The sequence below is a fragment of the Pleurodeles waltl genome, chromosome 6 (genome assembly GCF_031143425.1).
Source record: "Pleurodeles waltl isolate 20211129_DDA chromosome 6, aPleWal1.hap1.20221129, whole genome shotgun sequence".
In the NCBI taxonomy this organism is placed as follows: Eukaryota; Metazoa; Chordata; class Amphibia; order Caudata; family Salamandridae; genus Pleurodeles; species Pleurodeles waltl.
The window spans coordinates 1,608,620,668-1,608,641,529 of NC_090445.1; the positions used below are offsets into that span (position 1 = coordinate 1,608,620,668).

The 20,862-nt window shown below is 44.9% G+C and overlaps 1 protein-coding gene across 15 annotated transcripts in view; it reads left to right on the forward strand.

The window, feature by feature from the left end:
• The window catches only part of EHMT1 (euchromatic histone lysine methyltransferase 1), an 800,236-nt gene that overhangs the window by 633,408 nt on the left and 145,966 nt on the right, over nt 1-20,862 (forward strand). For all 15 annotated transcript variants that reach the window (XM_069241478.1, XM_069241487.1, XM_069241485.1 and 12 more), the window contains 2 exons: nt 14,185-14,352; nt 19,585-19,729. In XM_069241478.1, coding sequence (XP_069097579.1) covers nt 14,185-14,352; nt 19,585-19,729 — 313 coding nt within the window. The remainder of the gene's footprint in view (nt 1-14,184; nt 14,353-19,584; nt 19,730-20,862) is intronic.

Consider the following 20,862-nt stretch of genomic DNA (forward strand, 5'->3'; position numbering starts at 1 on the left):
CAGAGTCTCTGTGCTTTTCTGTAGCATCATAGATGCCCTTTTTAAAAAAAACATATTTCTTTCAATTATATGAAAACAAATGTCCATCTGAGGTAAAACTAATATATATATATATATATTTTATATAATTCAACAAAAACATATATAAAGAAATATGAAGTCCCTCTATAAAATTGACAGTAAGGTTTACAAATAAATGGGTTAGCATTGCTAACTGAACTTTGTTTTGTTTTCCTTTTGTGAAAGAGAAACAATTAAAGGCAGATGTTTCCGCAGGCATGCAGCCACAAATAGAGAAAAGTCTTCACTGTTGCTTTATGACATTAAGTTTTTTGTGGGTGAAGGGAGTGTTACTCCCAGGTGAACAGCTTATAGGGAACTCAAACATAAAGTTAGTCATGCTTTGACTATGAAGATACAGTTTTACAGGTACGTAACCTTTCTTTTTGTCTGCCGATAACACCGTACATTTACCAACCTTGATGTGAATCTATGACGCATCACATGCTTATATCTCGACTTAGGCAAGAATTCCTGGAGCGAGGTCCAGTTCAGGGTACTGACATTCTTCTTTCATTATGATGTGCAAGGCAATGGATCTGGTGCCCTTTGTTTTGAAAAACTGCCTCGCAATTCCTTGAATGAAGATGTAAAACAGAGGGCTAATTTTCATATGGTGTGTCCCAGGCACATTCCCCTTTCCTTTAACACTGGCAAAGGCCTTAAGCCTTCGGCCTCTTCTTTTGGTACATATGTGGATGATGATTACTGTTCACCTATTATAGAAAAATCTAAATTATTTCCCCCAAGAATGTAACTTCCATAATATATTTTTAAATGTGTACACTAATGCAGATGGTGTATTTATTTAAATACATGAGGAGGAGTTTGACAACAAATGTCTTAATTCTGTCTGACCATGGCTCTTTCCAACTGGTAAATAATTTGTAGGAATGCTGAATTGGACTTTGCCGAAATTTTATATGGCAGCATTTTTGGCTGAGGTGATATTCCCTATACTCCACCACCACAGTCACCTACATCCTTTATTCACTAACAGATTTCTGCAAAAGAATCATCACCACCACATAAGAGATGACTTGTGTGATGTTCCACAAGATGTGGATGCATGGGATCTATACAATCCAGATACTGTTCTCCCTAATGACCCAGACCTTTATCCAGAAAGACCTTCTCCCCCGAGGATAAAACTGCAGATAATCAAGTAATGGCAAAGGCAGCAGCATATAATGTGCAGGTGCATACGGACACAGTCGAAGAGGATTTCCTCTTTGACACTCTTACTAACACACATAAAGAGCATCAGTTTCTACCCATGCTACCTGGCATGCACAGACTTACCACTGATCTATTCAAAGAACCAGTTAGGGCAAGAATCATCACACCAAGGGTAGACAAGAAATATAAAGCTGCACTCTCAAATCCAACTTTTATAAAGAGACAACTACCACCCGACTATTGTGGTAAGTGCAGCACGAAAGCGTGCTAACCATCAGTCCACAGGGGATGCCCTTCCTCAAGAAAAGGAGAGCAAAAAACTAGAGACAGTGGGCAAAAAAGTGGCTGCGCAAGCTGCTAACCTTTTGTAGAATTGCAAATTCTCAGTGTAGGAAGCTGGCTCTGTATTTACTATATCAAAGTAAGATATAGTGTGCAGAGGCTTAACAGGCGCTAAAGTAGATCATACTAAGGCTCTCTTTGTGGTAGTGTAGTCAAGCAGTTAGGCCTATCAGAGGGTAGTGCAAAGCATTTGTTGTACACACACAGAAAATAGAAGAAGCACATACTCGGTGACTTAACTCCAGACCAATGTTTCTTTTTTATTGCAAAAATATATTTTCTTAGTTTATTTTTAGAACCACAAGATTCAAGTTACAGGTAAGTACCTTAAACGTTTCTGTATTCCACACAGGTATCAACAGTACTTTGTTTGAATAAGTAATACAGTTTTTGAATTATTGGCAAATAGCTATTTTAAAAATGGAAACCGTGCAATTCTTAAACAGTTCCTGGGGGAAAGAAAAGTTAGATCGATTTGCAGGTAAGTACAACACTTAGTCGCAGTCTCCGGGTTTTAGGAAGTCCACCGATTGGGGTTCAAGTTAACCCCAAACACCCACCACCAGCCACACATGGCTGGTCGGGTGCAGAGCTCAAAGTTGAGCAAAATTAACGTGGGCTCCTAAGGAGACAAGGGGTACTCTGAATCCAGTCAGCTAGCAGGTAAGTACCCGCGACTTGGAGGGCAGACCGAGGGAGGTTAGAGGAGCACTGGAGGGGCCACAAGTAGGCACCAAACGCACAACCTCATCGGCACAAGGGCGGCCGGGTGCAGGGTGCAAACAGGATGTCGGATTTCCAATGCTGGTCTGTGAGGAGACCCCGGGGCTCACTCAGAGGCTGCAGGTGAGGTCTGGGTGGGTGTCTCGGGCACAGCACTGGTTGGACAGAGAAGAGGGCCGCCTGCTGAACGATGAGGCACCGGGGGTCGGTTTCTCCAAGGCCTGGGGGTGCAGTGTGTTCTTTAGGCGTCGGATATCTTCGTCTGGAGCTCGCGGCCAGGAGGGTCCTCGGGATTACACCTGCAGGTGTCATTGTGGGGAGGTCAACCCAGGGTGGGCACTTGCTCGCAATCGCCTGGGGACCCTCTCTGTCTGGGTGGACCACATGGTCACGGGCCCATGGGCGTTGGATGCACAGAGGTCGGGACTCCCCGGAGTGAGGTGGGAGTCTTTAGTTGTAAGTTTCTTCAGACGCTCTGTCCTCGGGAGCTCTTGGTTCTTTTGGGTGCAGGACAGTCCTCTGTCGTTTGCAGAGGTCGCTGGGCCTGCTGGACGCGTCGCTGGTCTTTTTGCAGATTCTTTGAAGCAGAAGACAGACCTGTAGGGCTGGGGGCAAGGCAGGTATCGTCTTCCTTCTTTTCTTTAGCTTAGCAGTCCTTCTTGTAGATCGCCGGGAATCTGGTGAGCTGGGTTCAGGGAGGCCAATAAATCCTAGATTTAGAGGCATGTTAGGGGTCAAAGGGCAGTAGCATATGTCTACTGTCCCTCAGGGTGGTACACCCTCTTTGTGCCCACTCCCTTTGGGAAGGGGGCACATTCCTATCCCTATTGGTCCCTGTCCTCCAAACCAAGTTGGAGGATTCTGCAGGGAGGGGTAAACCTCAGCTCTGGACACCTTAGGGGTGGTCCTGGCTGGGGTGGCCACTCCTCCCTGTTTTTTCTAATTTTCCCACTGGACTTTCCACCGAAAGTGGGGCTTTGTCCTAGGGTGGGGGGGTGGGCATCTCCAATAGCTTGAGTGCCCTGGGGTACTGTTACCCGAGGCTTGGGCCTTTGAGGCTTACCGTCAGGTGTTACAGTTCCTGCAGGGGGAGGTGAGAAGCACCTCCACCCAGGACAGGCTTTGTTTCGGACCACTGAGTGCACAAGGGCACTCACTCCATGTGGTCTGAAAATGACAAGCTGGCACAGACCAGTCAGTCCTACACCAGCAGTTGGGCTAACATACAGGGGGCATCTCTAAGATGCCTCCTAATCAAAATCAAATCAAATCATTAACATTTATAAAGCGCGCTACTTACCCGTGCGGGTCTCAAGGCGCTAGGGGAAAGAGGGGGTTACTGCTGCTCGAAAAGCCAGGTTTTTAAGGAGTCTCCGGAAAGCGGAGTGGTCCTGGGTGGTCCTGAGGCTGGTGGGGAGGGAGTTCCAGGTCTTGGCCGCCAGGAAGGAGAAAGATCTCCCACCCGCTGTGGAGCGGCGGATGCGAGGGACGGAAGCGAGTGCGAGGCCAGAGGAACGGAGGAGGTGGGTGGGGACGTAGAAGCTGAGGCGTCGGTTGAGGTATTCCAGTCCCTTGTTGTGGAGGGCTTTGTGTGCGTGGGTGAGAAGTCGAAAGGTGATCCTTTTGCTGACTGGGAGCCAATGCAGGTGTCTCAGGTGTGCGGAGATGTGGCTGTTGTGGGGTACGTCGAGGTTCATTTTTCCCCTTCTGGGTGCATTTTTCAATAAAACCCACACTGGCATCAGTGTGGGTTTATTGTGCAAAGACGTTTGATACCAAAGTTCCCAGTATTCAGTGAAGCCATTATGGAGCTGTGGAGTTCGTAATGACAAACTCCCAGACCATATACTCAATATGGCTACACTGTACTTACAATGTCTACGAATGGACTTAATCACTGTAGGGGCACGTTGCTCATGCAGCTATGCCCTCACCTGTAGTATAGTACACCCTGCCTTAGGGCTGGAAGGCCTTCTAGAGGGGTGACTAACCTATGACAAAGGCAATGGTTTGTGCACAGGGCACCCCGGTGGGGGGGGGCGGTGGCATGTCAACTCTGTCTTTTTCTCCCCATCAGCAAACACAAGCTGCAAGGCAGTGTGCATGTGCTGGGTGAGAGGTCCCCTAGGGTGGGATAATACATGCTGCAGCCCTTATGGAGCTCCCCTGGCACACAGGGTCCCTTGGTACCATAGGTACCTTTTACAAGGGACTTAACTGTATGCCAGGGCTGTGTCAATTGTGGAAACAAAGGTACAGTTTTAGGGAAAGAACAGTTGTGCTGAAGCCTGGTTAGCAGGGCCCAGCACACTTTCAAAGTTGGCATCAACACTAGGCAAAAAGTGTGTGGGGGTAACCATGCCAACAGTGGCACTTTCCTACACTCAGGCACTCTTGGTGAGGTATGACAGGGCCCACTGATGCAGCTGACACAGCAGCATGTGGGCAGTCTTGAACATACCTTTTGACAAGGAACATTTATGTGGCCAAGAGGTGGACACCACTATTGAAAAATTAAAGACTGACTCTGAAACAGCTAAAGCCATGGGGGCCTTATTATCTACACCCTTCAGGTTTAATTTTCGTAGGCCACAATTTAGGGGTGGTTTCAAACCATCAGACACTGAACCTTTCACTGCACAAAGTAAGCAAGGAACTCATTTTTACACTAGGGGTTCCTTTCGAGGATCCTTTAGAGGCACAGACAATATAGGTAAAGGTAAAGCATCCACCTCTAGTGTACCTCCCTCTAATACAAAACAGTGACTGTTCACAAATTCCCACAGTTTATACATCTCCTGTGTTAGGAAGATTGGCAGATTTTTATCCCCAATGGTCAAAAATCACCACAGACCAATGAGACCAACAGGGTCATTGTCTAGAACTCATTTCCACTCTACCAAATATGCCTCCTTCTCACAAGACCATCTCATTCTCTTGAAAGAGGGAGGTACAGTCCCTTCTTCTCAAAGGGGTTATAGTATTTGTTCCCCTATCCCAACAGGGCTTAGGAGTATATTCTTTATACTTCCTCACACCAAAGAAAGACGGTTCATTAAGACCAATTCTTGATCTCCGGCCTCTCAACCTATACATACTTTCAGGGGGGGTTACATGACAGCATTAGGTCTCAAAGATACTTATTTCCACATTCCCATACATCCAGCGCACCGCAAATATCTACGGTTTGTCATTGCAGGGAAAACATCAATTCAAAGTACTACGATTCGGGGTAACAATTGCCCCAAGGGAATTCACAAATTGCTTAGCTGTAATAGCTGCATTTCTCAGGAGGCAACACGTCCACATTTTCCCATACTTAGACGATTAACTCATGGAAGCCAATACAATCCAAAAATGTCATTGGCATACTCAGTACACTATAAATCTTCTACACACTTTGGGATTTACAATAAACTATCTCAAATGTCATTTTCAACCTTCACAGATCAAGCCTTATCTGGGAGCAATTCTGAATAATCATTCAGCATTGGCATATCTACACCCAGTAAGGATTTGGGCTTTTCGAAACCTCATCGCTTAATTACAACAGAATCATACTTAAACAGTAAAACTCTAGTGATGTATCTATTGGGGATGATAGCCTCATGCATTGTGCAGGAAGCTGGTTCTGTAAATACTATATCAAAATGAGTCCAGAGGTTCCCCTGAGGCTTAACAGAGGCTAAAGTAAATAATGCTAATGCTCTCTTGTGGAAGTGTGGTCGAGCAGTTAGCTAATTCGAAGCATTTGTTGTACACACACAGGCAAAATATATACTTTGTTACTTTATTTCTAGAACCACAAGATTCAGTTTGCAGGTGAGTACATTTGTAAGTATCCAACATATGTATCAACACCACTTTGTTTCAGTTTGGCATGTTAAATGGTTTTCAAGAAAATAGCAAATATCCGTTTTAAAAGTTGACACTGCAATTTTCAGAAACAGTTCTGGGGGTGGAGAAATGTTAGTACAGTTTTGAGGTAAGTACACGACTTACAGTTCCAGTCTCCGGGGGTTAGGATGTCCACATGTTGAGGTTCAAGTTAACCCCAAACACCCACTACCAGCAACAGGGGGCCGACCGGGTGCAGAGGTCAAACGTGATGCAGGATTTAAAATGGAGTCCTATTGAGACTCGGAGCACTGGGAATCAGGCTTGCTTGCAGGTAAGTACCTGTGTCTTCAGAGGGCAGACCTGGGGGTTTTAGGTGAGCACTGGGAGGGCCCCAGTTCAGTACCCAAACATACATCCTCAGCGGTACAAGGGTGGCCGGGTGCAAACACAGCATTGGGCTCCCAATGCTTTTCAATAGGGGGACCCCTGGGGTCACAAAGATGCTGCAGGCTAGGTCCAGGGAGTTGGTCCGGAAAACCACAGGCTGGACAAGGAGGTGGGCCGTTTGCTGGATGTCGCTGGACCGGTAGTCATATACCTTTGGAAAGTGGCAGTGATATTCTTTAAGCCAGAGGGCATAACAGTAAACTGATAATGCCCATCAGGTGTAGAGAATGCTCACTTTTATTTTGCTCCAGGTGCCATTCTGATTGCCAGTACCCCGCAGTTAACTGAAAGGTACTGAGGAGTTTAGCTGCACCCAATTAGTCTATAAGTTCATCTGCTCTTGGTATAAGGCGAGCATCTGTCTTTGTGGTACCGTTGAGACCTCTGTTGTCCACACAAAACCTCATCTCTCTCTTCCCAACCTTGGAATGAGGTTTGGGAACCAAAACCACTGGGCAAGCCCAGGGGGCTGTCAGAGGGTTCAGTATCTCCTAAATCCAGCATCTTGTGGACTTCCACTTTAATGCTCTGTTTGACTTGGTCAGACTGTCTATAGATTTTTGTTTTGACAGGTAAACTGCGTCCTGTGTCCACATCATAGGTACACAGATGGGTATGTCCAGGGGCCAAAGAGAAGAGCCCAGCAAACTGTTGTAGGACTTGTCTGCAGTAAGCTTGCTGTTGGGCAGTGAGGGTGTCTGAATAGACCACTCCATCAACTGACCCATCTTTAGGGTCATTTGAGAGGAGGTCAGGGAGAGGTTCACTCTCTGCGTCCTTCTCCTCCTCAGCAACCTTCAGCATCGTCACATCAACCCTGTCACAATAGGGTTTTAGGCTGTTTACATTGATCATCCTCTTGGGTGTCCTGCTGGTGCCCAGGTCCACCAAGTGGGTGACCTCACTCTTTTTTTTCTCTAGGTAGGGTAAGGGCCACTCCATCTGTCCTGAAGTTCCCTGGGAGCCACAGGCTCCCGAACCCATAACTTCTGCGCTGTTCTGAATTCTATCAGTGCAGCCTTTTGCTCATAGCACTTCTTCTGGAGCTGCTGGCTGCCTCAAGGTTTTTGGCTGCCCTTTCCATGTACTCAGCCAGCCTTGAGCGGAGGCCAACCACATAGTCTACTGCCTCTTGTTTAGGCTCATGGAGAGGTCTCTGCCAGCTGTCTTTTACAAGTGCAAGTGGTCCCTTTACAGGGTGGCCAAACAGACGTTCAAAGGGGGAAAATCCTAATCCCTTCTAAGGCATTACTGTAGGCGAAAAGCAAGCATGGCAAGAGTACATCCCATCTCCTTATGAGTTTTTCAGGAAGCCCCATGATCGGTTATATGTCGGAACCACGGGTGCCTAAACCACCCGTGGCTCAACAACGACCTCGTTCGAAGCACCAAGGCCTTTACCACAAATGTGTTTACAACGATTTTGTTGTTGTAAACGTATTCCTGGTAAAGGCATTACCAATCAGCATGCACGACCCGGCATGCTCCCACCCCAGCCCCCCACCCCGTGAAACCTAAAACCATGTCCTTATGAAACCCTACGCTGGTAAAAAAAAAAAATACCTATCAGGGCCTTGGCTACCTCGGGAACTGTGGTAGATCTAGGGGAAATTGCTTCACGATATCTGGTGGAATGATCCACTAATACAAGTATGTACTGCTGTCCTGAGGCTGTGGATGGCTTAAGTGGACCCATAATGTCCACACCAACCCTTTCTAAGGAAACCCCCACCACAGGAAGTGGAATGAAGGGGGGCTTTGGGTGATCACTTGCCTTATCTCTGGCTTGGTAGGTGACACAGGAGTTACAAAACTCCTTCAGCTTCTGTGACATATTGGGCCAGTAGAAATTGCTGACAAGCCTATTCCAAGTTTTTGTCTGTCTTAGATGCCCAGCTAGGGGGATGTCATGGGGCCAAAGTGAGAATAAACTGACTAAATTGCTAAGGCACTACCACCCTCCTGGTTGCACTCGGTTTGGGGTCTCTGGCCTTAGTGCAAAGGAGCCCATCTTCCCAGTAGACCCTTTGGGAGCAGCTGACACTTCCTTTTTCCTTCGCAGCTGCTTGCTGTCTCAGGCCTTCAAGCGCGGGACAAGTTGTTTGTCCCTGACACAGATGTTCCCTTGAGGGCCCCCCGATAAGGACCCAGCTCATGGACTCTCAGAGAATAAGGCTCCTTCATGAAAATAGAGGTCTTGTTTTTTTCGCTACTCAGAAGCTGGTCCCCCAGTCTTCTTGCCCTTTCTTGTGGAAGAATAGGGCCGTTATTCCAGGCTCCAACACTTCTTGTTTACCCTGTGTTCGGCTTTGTGCTCTTGTTCTTACACATATCATCTCAGGGATTCCCAGCATAGCTGCATGGGTTTTGATTTTTAACTCAGCTCGAGCTGAGGACTCCTGTTGGTTCCTTAGCAAGCATTCCACTGGGATCGCAGAAGAGACCACTACCTGTTCCAGGACAGTAACCCCTCTCCATTCTAAGGTCACCATTTCCGTGGGATGGACCTTACTTAAATGTCCAGCCTTGGTAACTGCAAAAGTTTGTCCAGCCAAATACTGTCCTGTGGAAACAAGTTTTTTCTGTCACCATGTTGACACTGGCACCTGTATCCCTTACTCTACCTTTGTCCTATTAATCAAGAGGCGCTGTCTGTATTTTCGCATGTTAAGGTGACAAGACAGCAAGTGTGGCAACATCACCTCACCCTCAGAGACTAAAGTAGCTTCAATGTGAACCCTGATTTGCTTTGGGCACACTGTTGATCCCACCTGGAGACGGCTACAACAGTACTAACTGGAGCAGTGCTAGGGGGATTCTTTTTTAGAGAGGCCAGGTCTCCAGTTTGATGTCCATTCTGTTTACAGTTGTGACATCATGCCTTTTTTGGGATAAAAGTTTTTACCCTTGTACCCATGTGAGCATTGTCAAGAGGCTCCAGGCCCACCCTCCTGTGCAGGTTTTTGAGGCCTTTGAGAAAACGTTTTACTTTTGTCCTTAGGTGTCTCACCACCCTTCCCCTGGGGAGGCTTTGTAACCCTTTTCTTTTGGTCACCCCCAGTGGAAGGTTGTCACCCTTGTCTTGACCCAGTGATCTGCCATCTTTCCCAATTTTGGGGGAGAAATTGGACCTAGGTGTACCAGAATTTATGCCACTTGTTAATGAAGCAGTTGCTTAAAAGATGTCCTTCCATAAATAAATTATAAATCCCATAATAGTCATGCATTCCACTGCCAGTTATCCAACCATCTAGTGTTTTCACTGAGTAGCCTACAAATCAACCCAGGACTGGCTCGAGGTTTTGTGAGTCCCCTGAACCTAATTCTATATTCCTCAGTGGTGAATCCAAAGCCCTCAATCAGGGTAGCCTTCACGTGGTCATAGGATTCAGCATTTGCACCAGTGAGTGTGAGGAGCCCAAAGGAGATCTCCCCCATGAGATTTGTTTAGCTTTCAGGTTGCACAAGCTTTCTCAAAAGCTGTGACCCATTTGGTGATGTCATCACCTTCATATTTAGAGACAATCCTTTGGGGGATTTTTAGGACATCGGAATGGTCTTGGACTCTATTTAGATTGTTACCACAATCAATGGGTGCTGAACCAATTTCTTCTCTTTCCCTCTGTAGAGCTAGGAGCTGTTGCTGCAAAGCTCATCTTTTGGCCATCCTTGTTAAAAGGAGGCCGCTTCATTGAGGCTGCACTCCATGTTCTCAGAGAAACTGGACCCCCCTGTGGAAGATCCAGGTCCTGTGAGCACTGTCCTTGGAGATAGGGGCCTTGGTGTCCTGTTCTCCCTAACTAGGTGAGGAGGGAGGGCTCATGCTCCTCAACTCTAAAAATGTTCCCTATATGAGGGGAAGTCTTCCTCCTCAGCAGGGTGGTCCCTTACATCCTCTGCCAGGAGCTCTCCGGCAGCTTGACCTTGTTAGGGTTGGGCCCCGTTTTAATCTTTTTCAGTCTGCAGAGGGAACCTAATTCTTCCATTCCTAAATGGAGGTAAGGGGTGACATTGAGCTTCACAACCATGTCTTCTGAGCTGCTCATTAGGTTACTGAAGTTGGGGATTTCTTTTAGGAACTAAAACATACTTCTGTTACTTACCCCTAACTCGAATAACGTTTAAATCTAGAAAATAAATGCTAAAGAAGACTAAACCAAGGCCCTAGCAGGACTTTAAAGTTTTTGAGAAATTTGCCAAATGTAAAAAAAATTTGGCCAAAAAGGCAATTTTGGGATTTAGTTGTGTGATCAGGTACTTTCTGAGTCGTCCAGCAAATGCAAAGTCGTAGACCCCTACCGCTGATCCACCAGTGTAGGAAGCTGGATCTGTATGTACTATATCAAAATGAGATATAGGCCCTCTTTATGACCATGGCGGTCACAAGACCGCCAGGGCCGTGGTGTAGGTCTGACTGCTGACAGGCCGGCAATGAAGACTGCCACATCCCCACTTGTACCGCCAGGGCGGTGGGACAGCCGGTCCGGAGATCAGCATCTCCAACCCAGCGGTCCATTAAAGACCTCCGGCAGTATCATGAGGGGGCTTTCTGCCAGTGTTTCTGTCGTGGTAGCTCCGCCACGAAAACCCTGGCGGAAGGACTACATGTGACAGGAAATTTCTTTCCTGCCACCGGCAGATGACTAGCCCTCGTGATTTCAGTACCCCTCCCACCCCCCTTTCCATACCAACTCCCCCACCCCTTTTATAACACCCCTGTCTGCCCACCCCCCTCCATACCAGCACCCACACACACATCCATAGACCCTGCATACACGAATTCACTAACACTTACATACACGCATATACTCGCACGCATACATACACGCATTCACACACACGCATACATACATGCATTCACACAAACATTCCAACACGCGCTCACTTCAACAATCATACATGAATTCACACACGCATACACATACACACTTTCATTCCCACACACAGAAAACACCCACTCACACATGCACACACAACACCCCCCACCTTCCTATCCCCCTCCCCTGTTGGTGATCAACTTACCTTGTCCAGCGAGGAGGTCGTCCAGCAGGGAACGAAAACAGACGCTTCCAACCGCCAGCAGACCACGCCATCAGGACACCACCAGGCCGTATTACAGGTTGTAATACGGCTGGCATAGTCCTTTTGGTGGGCCGGTGGTGGAACTGCTCCTGCGTCTCCTACCTCTAGCACGACTACTGGAGGATTGCTGCCCAAATTGTGGCGGATATCCTTCAGTACTCATAATATGTTGGTCTTCTGGCGCCCGTGACTTCGGCGGTCTTGAGAAAATAATGACGGCCATACTGTGCACAGAGGCCAGGGGATCCCCAGAGGCTAAAGTAGATAATATTAATGCTCTTTGTGTTAGTGCGATCGAACAGTTAGGCTTATCAGGGTTTAGTGCAAACTATTTGCTGTACGCACCCAGGCAATAAAGGAAGCACACACTCAGTGGCTTATTCCAGGCCAGTGGTTTTTATATAGCAAAAATATACTTTGTTATTTTATTTCTAGAACCAGAAGATTCAGTTTGCAGGTAAGTACATTTGTAAGTATGCAACATATGTGTTAACACCACTTTGTTTAAATTTGGCAAGTTAAAAGTTTTTCAAGAAAATAGCAAATATCTGTTTTAAAAGTTGACACTGCAATTTTCAGAAACAGTTCTGGGGGTGGAGAAATGTTAGTACAGTTTTGAGGTAAGTACACGACTTACAGTTCCAGTCTCCGGGGGTTAGGATGCCCACAGGTTGGGGTTCAAGTTAACCCCAATCACCCACCACCAGCAACACAGTACCGGCTGGGTGTAGAGGTCAAAGATGATGCAGGATTTAAAATGGAGTCCTATGGAGGCTGGGGGCACTTGGATTCAGGCCTGTTTGAAGGTAAGTACCCCCACCTTCGGAGGGCAGACCTGGGTGGTTTAGGTGAGCACTGGAGGTGGTGTAGGGGAGGTGGACAGGTCAGCACCAAACACACACCCTCAGTGGCAGGGGCAGGGGCGGCCAGGTGCAGAGTCCAGACACAGTCTGGTTCCCAATGCTTTTCAATAGTGGGACCCCGGGTCACAAAGATGTTGCAGGCTAGGTACAGGGAGTCGTTCTGGAAAACCACAGGCTGGGCAAGGAGGAGGGCTGCCTGCTGGGCGTCGCTGGACCAGTGGTCAGATTCCCCAAGGAAATGGGGCTGCGGGTGCAGGAGTACCTTTTGGTGTCAGTAATCTTTGTCCGGTTCTCTTGCGGTCAGGGGTGTCCTCCAGATTTAGGCTGCAGACGTCGTCATGTTGGGTTCACCTGGACACGGGCTGTGGGCATCGGGTGCAGAGTAGGCAGGACTTACTGATCCGGGGTGGTTCTGGCGGCGTTGGCTGGAGTTTTTCTGGACAGGGCTGCCGTCCACAGGAGATCTTGGTCCTCTGGGGTACAGGCAATCCTCTTCAGGATTTTAAGAGGTTGCTGGTCCTGAGGGATGTGTCGCCTTTTTGTATGGGGTCTTCAGAAGCTGTAGACAGTCCTTTAGGACTGGGGCCAAGTCACTTAGTGTCTTCAGACTTCTCTTCTGGGGGAGTCAGCTTAGCAGTCCTTCTTTCTTCATGTCGTCTTCTTGAGGTCACCATGAATCTGATGAGCTAGGTTCAGGGAAGCCCTTAAATCCTGGGTTTAGGATGGTTACAGGGGTCAGAGGGCAGTAGCTAGTGGCTACTGTCCCTGGGGTTGACTACATTCTTTTTGGTGTCCACTCCTTTTGGGGAAGGGGACACAGACCTACTTTACTGGTCCCTGTCCTCCAAACCAAGATGGAGGATTTTGCAAGGATGGTGGGGGCACATCAGCCATGAACACCTTAGAAGTGGTCTTAGCTGAAGTAGTCACTCCTCCTTGTTTTTCCTAACTTTCCCGCTGGACTTATGGCGAAAGTTGGGGCTTTGTCCAGGGGGGAGGCATCTCTAATAGGTGGGGTTGCTCTGCGGCACTATAACAAGAGGCCTGAGCCTTTGAGGCTCACCGCCAGGTGTTACAGTGCCTTCTGGGGGTGGAGGTGTGATTTACCTCCACCCAGTGCAGGCTTTGTTTCTGGCTACAGAGAGCACCAAGGCTCTCACCCATGTGGTCAGAAACTTGTCTCGAAGTGGCAGGTTGGCACATACTGGTTAGTCCTGCAAAATAAACTATCCTGAAATACAGGGAGCATCTCTAAGATGCTGTCTGGGTGCATTTCTCAATAAATCCAACACTGGCATCACTGTTGGTGTATTGTGCTGAGAAGTCTGATACCAAGCTTCCCAGACTTCAGTGAAGCCATTATGGAGCTGTGGAGTTTGTAATGACAAACTCCTATCCCATATATTCAGTATGGCCACACTGCGCTTACAATTTCACATGAGATTCAAAGCATTCATGATATTCAAAGATTACAAATTGCATTTGTAAACACAAATATTATATAAGTCAGCTGACCTCTATCATTGTTTAAAATCTAGAGAGTTTACTGTTTTGCTGTATTTAAGGTTGGGTTTATTTCGTTGCCTTATTTCTTTTGACCAGCTTCTTTAGGTCGCTGGTGTTAAAGTGCTTGTGTTAACCTCTCCAGGCTCTTCCTTTCCCGTGGATCTGATGTTACTGTAAAGAATAAGGAAGGAGAGACCCCGTTGGAGTGCTGCACTCTGAACTCTGAAGTGTGGGAGACCCTACAAGTTAGCAAAACTCTGAAAGAAGCCTCCTCCATTCAGCCTGCCCAGGTGGAAAAAGTTGTGAACAGGTATATTTGTGGTATTGAGAAAGCATACTTTAAAGCTGACATGATTTAAGTACGTTTTCTGCAGCTGGTTGTCAAGAGCCCATTTGAAATGGTAATCAAAGGTGACACAGAACCTTCCTCACTCAATGGAACTGCAGTCTCATCGCGCACTCCTACAAGCAACCAGATGGCAGTGCTTAAGAAGACTAATTAGTAACCTCATGGATTTTCTAAAATGGCCCTGTCTCAGTACTCTTAACATCAGTGCCTCGATCGCATCCCTTCCATTCAAGGAATGCAGGCAATACATTTCTACTGTAGCGCTGCCAGGCAGGGGCATTCAAAATTCATCCCTCTAGTCTCCGTACTCAGGCACACTCACACCTCATGCTACTACTGGACACATTTTATACACTCTGCATATGCTTAGGATGCCAGTGCAATTGTTTGATATACACAGAAACGTTACTTTTTTGGCGCCAGTAGGCCTTGCTCGTTTTGACACAGATCTAAAGACGTGGTTGCACTGGGTATGCTTCCACCACCACTTTGTACATTATGGCCAAGCCAGGAACATTAGTTCTATGTGCACAATGATGGCTGCTTGGTTAACCCTTCCACCTCACATGGTCAGAAGCAGACCCTGGCCTCTGCACACACAATTACATTAGTCTAATTTCAGGGTAAAAAGAAAAAGTCAGATTATCAGCTATATGCAGTTGGGTGCTCAGGACAGGGGCAGGGGAACATGTCATGCAAGGGACATTCCCATTGCCCCTCGCAGATCAGACTACTCAGCTCCTTAATCCACCATTGAAGAAGTCCGGTCATCAGAACACTGATCCTTTTCTCCCTCTGGAGCAGGGTGGATGGATGCCAAGGCCTGTGTCTTCTCAGAGTCTGACCAGATCTGCTCAGTGCCTTGCAGTGGTCTTGGCAAGTCTGGTATGACCCCAGACTGTTCCTCATCCTAATATGCAGCTTGTTTTTTTATCAAAATGGTGCAAGCCATGTAGACTGCGAGTCTGGTACAGTCGAGTCATTGGCTAAGATATCTAGAACCTTGCTTCTCCCTCACCCCTACATTGACCATGGGTGACATGCAGTTGATTTCTACCTAAACGTGGGAGAGTTACTTCTCCTTGTAATCCCCTCTAGCTATTAAGCGTGTAATTGGCATAAGGGTGAATATCCTTGGGTTTGAAGTACTACTTTTCAATCATTGTCCTCTGTTACTGTAGTCCTCAGTGCAGGATCCTTCCTCCAATTCACAATAGTTTCTCAGATTCATTCACCCACAGTAAACACCCTTGCTGAAATAAATTCAGCCTATCCATGTTCTTTCAATTGATAGTCCCTTTTGTGATGTCCTTTCTTGTGATATGACACTTATAACAAGAAATCCCCTTGGACTAGGATGAACCTTCCTCTCCTTTCTTTCCTTGTTTGCTGTACTCCCTTGTCCTTGTGTTACTGACCTGGACCCAAGATCCCTTTCTGCTTGTTTTCTCTCTTGGACTCTTAGGGATCACCCTGGCTCTTACCATCTTGTTTAGAACCCGTCTGTTGAGAATTCTACTCTCTCTTTAGCTTGGAGCCATGCTGGTCCAGCATTTGTTAACCTTTTAGCCAACACTTCAGGTTTCTCTGGATCTTTCTATGCCAAGTCAGAGAGGTATTGCCTATGCGGGGTAGAAATGTTTTTCTCCAGTGACACCGTCACCATGAACTGACTAAGGGCTTTAAAAATCCTTTTCCACAATCCTTTCACCCCCTCATTCCAGTCATGCAATAAACCATGAATACACATCTCAAACATAACACCATCTGCTCTCTTCCGGTATTTGATTGTCTGAAGGTACTTAGCTGGCTTCATCCTAAACTGTCTGATCACAGCTACCTTCCTTCATTAAAAGATCATTTGATCACCTAAAGACATTCTCCCAAAGACTGCTTTGTATTCTGTGGACAAGTGACTCATTGAACTGACAGTCTTAGGTACATCAGCTAAAGCCTACGATCTATAGGTGATATCAAAACTCAAGAACCATTTGAAAATATTACTAGTTCCACGTATATGTTGTAGGCTCTTTTGCAATCTTGGCAGGTACTCCTGTAGAGTGGAAGTTGAATTACTTCTCCCAGCTGCGTCTGCTGCATTCATGAGCTTTTTTTCCTCGAAAGATGTCTTCTCTTTCTCCACTTCTCTTTTAGGGGCAAAGATATCCTCTCCTTGTGCTCTTCTCTGTTGGTGGCACCGGGCCTCAACTCGGGAGGCACAAGGTGGTATTGGGCCTAAACTGTAGTTGTTCAGGTCCTGTGCCACTGGTGTCCTTGGGCCTGACCTATTTTGGCTTTGCAAACTGAGCCAAGTACAACCTTTTCAGCAAGAAAGAAATAATGAATGAACATTTTAACATACTTGTCTGTGGTACCTTGACCAAATAATTGGAACTCCTCCTCTAAAGCTCTGAACATAAAATCTTTGGATGATACAAGATTTTTCAATATATTATACTTTAGACACCAATTTGATTCATTTAATCTTTTGGATTTTTGATAATCAAATACAAAAAATTATTATTATTTTTAAATGTAGATATGTTATAAATGGTTCTCAGATACATTTATGACAATATAAATATTTATATTCTAGACTGCTATTTATAGAGTGCTTCTCTCTTAGGTTAGAGTAGCGCACCTGTTTCATTGGAACAGCAGTGTTCAGTGAATTATACTACAAACATTCTATAGGTGGTATGGGGTGACCAGGCTCAGCACTCAACAATTAACTAACCAACATTTTTTAAGGTGATCTGTCTTTTTTGGGGGATTACCTGGGTAGGATTTACTTAGTTATACGTACATTCTGTGCTAGGTCCTGTGAAGTCCATGCTATGCCAGTTGTTTTTACTGCTTTTCTCTCACAGAACACAAAAATCAAACACTAGTCCAAAAAGAGTGGCACGATTCCATCTCTTCCCCATCCATGACCAGCCTTTGACAATTTGTTTGAAAGTCAGGGCTTCCTTATTCATTAGATAAACCCCCTCTAGTTTCGGAAAGTAAAACCATTACCTTCAGTGTATAATATGTTTCATACAAAGTAATAAATTGATGTTATTGAACAGCGCTTCTGGACCTTGCAGGTGCTTCGGTATTACCCAAGGAAACAGAATGGCACAAAAAATTAAAGTCCAGTGTGATATCACCATAAACATAAGAATGCTAAATGTCCCTCTTCTCAGGTACTTTCACCTCTGTATGTATGGGCAATATAATATAGTAACTGTACCTTTCATTTTAGAATAATGCCACTGGTAGTTCTTTATATCGCCCACTGATTTGCTAGATGAGCTGCAGAGAATTAAATTCAGTCTGCTGCTTATGTTAAATCCTTTTGCATGAGCAAGGAAAGTGTGTGATGTGCTAGTTAAAAGCTCAGACGATGCATCTTCCATTTGGGTCAGCCCAACCGTTTCTAAACGCTATCACATTTCTGGAAACATGAAGTGGTCAGTTCATGAATTGGTAAGTAATTCCTCTGAGAGTCAATTGAAATATAATGCAAATTTGAAGATTGAGTCAAAAGCATGTTGTCACTTTATTTGAAAGGTGGATATTAATGACATGAGCTAGAGGAAGGTTGCTTGCTTTCTAGATCTAGGATCATTGACTGTTGATTGTGCATGTATATTTGAGTGAGGCTTGTCATAGCCACATTTATAATCGGATGATGTGACTATATCTAGATATGTCTATTTCTTTAAGAAATATGTATAATTACTATTCCATAATAATAAAATATATACATACTCTTTAAGCCTGTTTTACAAATGCATATTTACTCATGGTTAAATGTATATATACCTCTGTGTGTGTGTATATATGTACATACATGTATGTATACAATGTATGTGTTTGTCTATGTATACAAATATATGTATATATTCTGTGTTTAACATGTCCATAGGTCATTGCATAGTTCCTGTATAAGTTGTTAGAATTAGATACTTATGAGTCCCTGCCGTTATTTTAGGTATCACAATGAGCAATGTTATCCTAACTATTTTATCAACAAGCATTTTGCTCGAGGAAAGATAAAATAATGCTAGAAAAGTACACAAATAAATTAACCTCATATTACTAATCCTGAAACTCTGTGCCTATACATTACAACTTTAAATCTCAAAATATTATATCCATTATTATATTCCTTACACAAATATTCTCTTACTATGTATTTACATATCAATTTCTTTATTACTTTAGTCCTACTGTACAAGAGGAGAAAATATATTTTATATTAAAAAAAGATTTAAAAACTCTCTCTTGCATGCTTTACTCTGTTTCTTCATCACCCCTTTACCTCTATCAATCTATCCTCCATCCCCACTCTGACTCATTCCAAACCCATTCTACTACTATGATCTCCATAATAACCCTGCCTAAGCTCTTCCCTCCTGGCTTACCCTGAACTTGAGTTTACTACTGTTATCTCCCAAACAACCCTACTATAGTCTCCCTCACTTATCTCACCTTTGACTCATCCAAAACCCTTTCTACTACTGTGATATCCCTAACCCCTTTCTACAGACACTTCCCTCCTCCATCTCTCCTTTACTCATCCCAAGCTCATTCTATTACTAGAAACTCTCAATTAACACTTCTGGTTTCTTCCCTCCTCTATTCCTCCATTATTCTATTCAAACCTACTAACAAACTCACATATCCTTCTGCTCAAATCAACTCATACTCATACTAATACTGTACTCCTATTTCCCTATACTAATCACCACTAATCCTTTTGAGTGCTGGAGTAGCGTGCCACTCGCTGAAAACTTATTTGACACCTAGTCAGGGGCAGTAAGCACTATATAAATACCATTGCAATAGTGTCTAATTTTAGCACTGTATATTTAGATACTTCTTTTTTGGGGGAAAAACAGCCTGTGGATTGTGTTCAAAATAGCTTTGATGTAATGTTTGACTAATGCAGCTTATTTTTCTAGGCACACCTTATGTAGTAAGATAGATTGGTACTGTGATGGAGGTGCCTGCTTAAGTTGCAGTACCTTACTTTTCTATATTTTCTGTAGCTTTGGGTGTCAGTTATACTTGAGAAAGATTTGAATGTTGATTAAATGAGGTCTGGCATAACAAGCACTTAAAATGCACTTGGAACGTGAGCATCAGTGTGGTCTGATATAAATACAAAGGCTGAAGCAGCCATTCTCTTTTTACGTGTTGCAGAGACATTGGTCGTGGTTATGAAAGAATACCAATTCCGTGCATCAATGGTGTGGATGAGGAGCCAAATCCTACGGACTATAAATATGTGTCGCAGAACTGTGTAACATCTCCAATGCATGTGGATCGAAATATTACACACTTGCAGGTAAGGAGGCCTCCTCATTCTGCACTTGGTGGTGAACCCTTGTCCTGCACGAGAATGACCCACATCCTTTAATTATTTACTGTAAGTGATGGAAGTTTTCCAACTGTTTCCTTTCATCCCCATGTACACAACACGTCTCATAAGAGGATGGAGACGCATCAAGGGCTTTTAATTAAGGTTACTTACACTGTAACATGAGGTGTGACTTTTGAAGTGGATTGAGCATCTTTAGTTGATGTTAGAATTATTTGCATCTGATGTCTTATTTTCATCATAGTGGCAGAGCTGCCCCAAACATTATAAGTGCAATGCTTATTATTAGTATAGTGTTTGGCTTTGTTTATAGTCTAGTAGGAGGAGGAACCGGGAGCAGCATCAGTATTGAGACCGTAATGCCATAGATGTTTCATGAGGGGACACAGAAATCAAGGATGGCTTACAAATTAATCAAAACTAAATATTAGTAGCTGTTTTTGGATTGCTCAGCACAGTTTGGCACATAAATATTTGATTATTTCTAAATGCGTTACTCACTAATTCAAGTGCCCGCTTGAAATGTCTTTTGAAACCCCGGTCTTCCTTTGCCTTTATCCTTCCACTTAATTTCCTCCTATTGCTGATAAGACCTGATGTAATTGATATGCAGTGAGTTTAGCCTTTCATGAATGAAGGTTATCAAGTGATGAACCACCTCCCCCAGAAGAGTAGATAGACCACTCTGGCTGTGAAAATCATGCAAAGAGATCCAAATCAGATTCTCTAGACAGCAACATATGATATTGAATGTATTGGTCTTCCAGCAACCTACTAAATGTCTCTGTCAAAACGGCTTTATGTTCCATTAAATGGCAAGCTTTGGAAGTGCCAAAATATATGGCTCTGATAAGCTGCACTCCTACAGCTGAACTGTTAACTCTTCATTCACTCTTACACTGTACCTTAACCAAGCACTTGTCTCACCCCACATACTCATATGGTGCAGCCTGTCACCATGCAGTTACACGCCCATAATCTCACCATGCAGGTACACACATGTGCATCCTCTTACCCGCACATCAACTATCACCCTGCCTTTACACACTGGCGAAACTCTTATCCTGTATTCATAAAAGCACACTATATCACATTCTTTG